The sequence below is a fragment of the Penaeus monodon genome, chromosome 27 (assembly GCF_015228065.2).
Source record: "Penaeus monodon isolate SGIC_2016 chromosome 27, NSTDA_Pmon_1, whole genome shotgun sequence".
In the NCBI taxonomy this organism is placed as follows: domain Eukaryota; kingdom Metazoa; phylum Arthropoda; class Malacostraca; order Decapoda; family Penaeidae; genus Penaeus; species Penaeus monodon.
In genome coordinates this window covers 19,013,950-19,014,840 of record NC_051412.1, presented here as the reverse complement: position 1 = coordinate 19,014,840, position 891 = coordinate 19,013,950, and the positions used below count along the sequence as shown (strand labels likewise).

General features: G+C 37.0%; 1 protein-coding gene across 1 annotated transcript in view; it reads left to right on the top strand.

Annotated features, from left to right (window-relative positions):
- Window positions 1–891, top strand: part of LOC119590654 — a gene marked incomplete at its 5' end in the record, with an annotated part of 37,650 nt that overhangs the window by 26,998 nt on the left and 9,761 nt on the right. Inside the window, 1 exon segment of the mRNA XM_037939329.1 lies at window positions 209–262. Within this exon segment, the coding sequence (XP_037795257.1) occupies window positions 209–262 (54 nt within the window).

Genomic DNA, 891 nt, shown 5'->3' with positions numbered 1-891 from the left:
AATGGTTCTTTCTTACTATTATTTTGAATTTCCAGAATGAGTTACTAATTATTGTGAAAAGTTTTACTGATATTTATCAAAAAGATACACTAAAAAAAAGACCCTCATTATAACCCTCATGATCCATTTCAGTAGATACTAATAAACTAAAAGATCTCCAGATATTATAGTTGTCACATACCAACAGCCACGCATCTCCATATTCCAGACAGGTATGCTACTGGTGTACCTACCAATAGAAAGGAAGATGGGTGTTGTAGAGGTGAGAGGATTGAAAGAACTACCACCATTTCAAAGCATTCTGTTGCCCTTTTGTTCCATGTCCCCTTTTTTTCTGACTGCTTTGGATATACGTGTCTTGTACTAGTGACATGTGTTTTGTTTGGTTAGGTGTGGAAAAGGTTAAGTGTGTACTAAAATGTTTGGTTGATTAACCCAATGCCTCTGGGATGGTTAAAAAACTATAAGGCCTAAACTTTAGTCTGCACATGTATATAGTGATGTGCATCACATGCAAGCAACTGGCATGCATGTTTTCTCGTGTCATATTTGTGCCAATAAAGTCCTGGTTGGTGCTTAGATACTGACGTGTATATGATACCTTAGTGTTATTTTTTTTGCTTGAATTCCACACAAAAGCATCCGGTATCTGTAGTGCAAAGTCCAGAGTCCAAAAGTCCATAACTTAACTGTGATTGTAACTATGATGGCCTGACCTACATGTCCCTGGCGAGACAGCCATGGCATGACATGGACCACCCAGTGGCAATGAGTTAAAATATTGGGAGTGCAAAGTCTTGTGTTGGTCATATGTGTTAAACTTGTTGTGATGTTACATGAAGAGATGCTTAACATGGTTTTATAATCACAAATTTTTCAAGAATATGAATT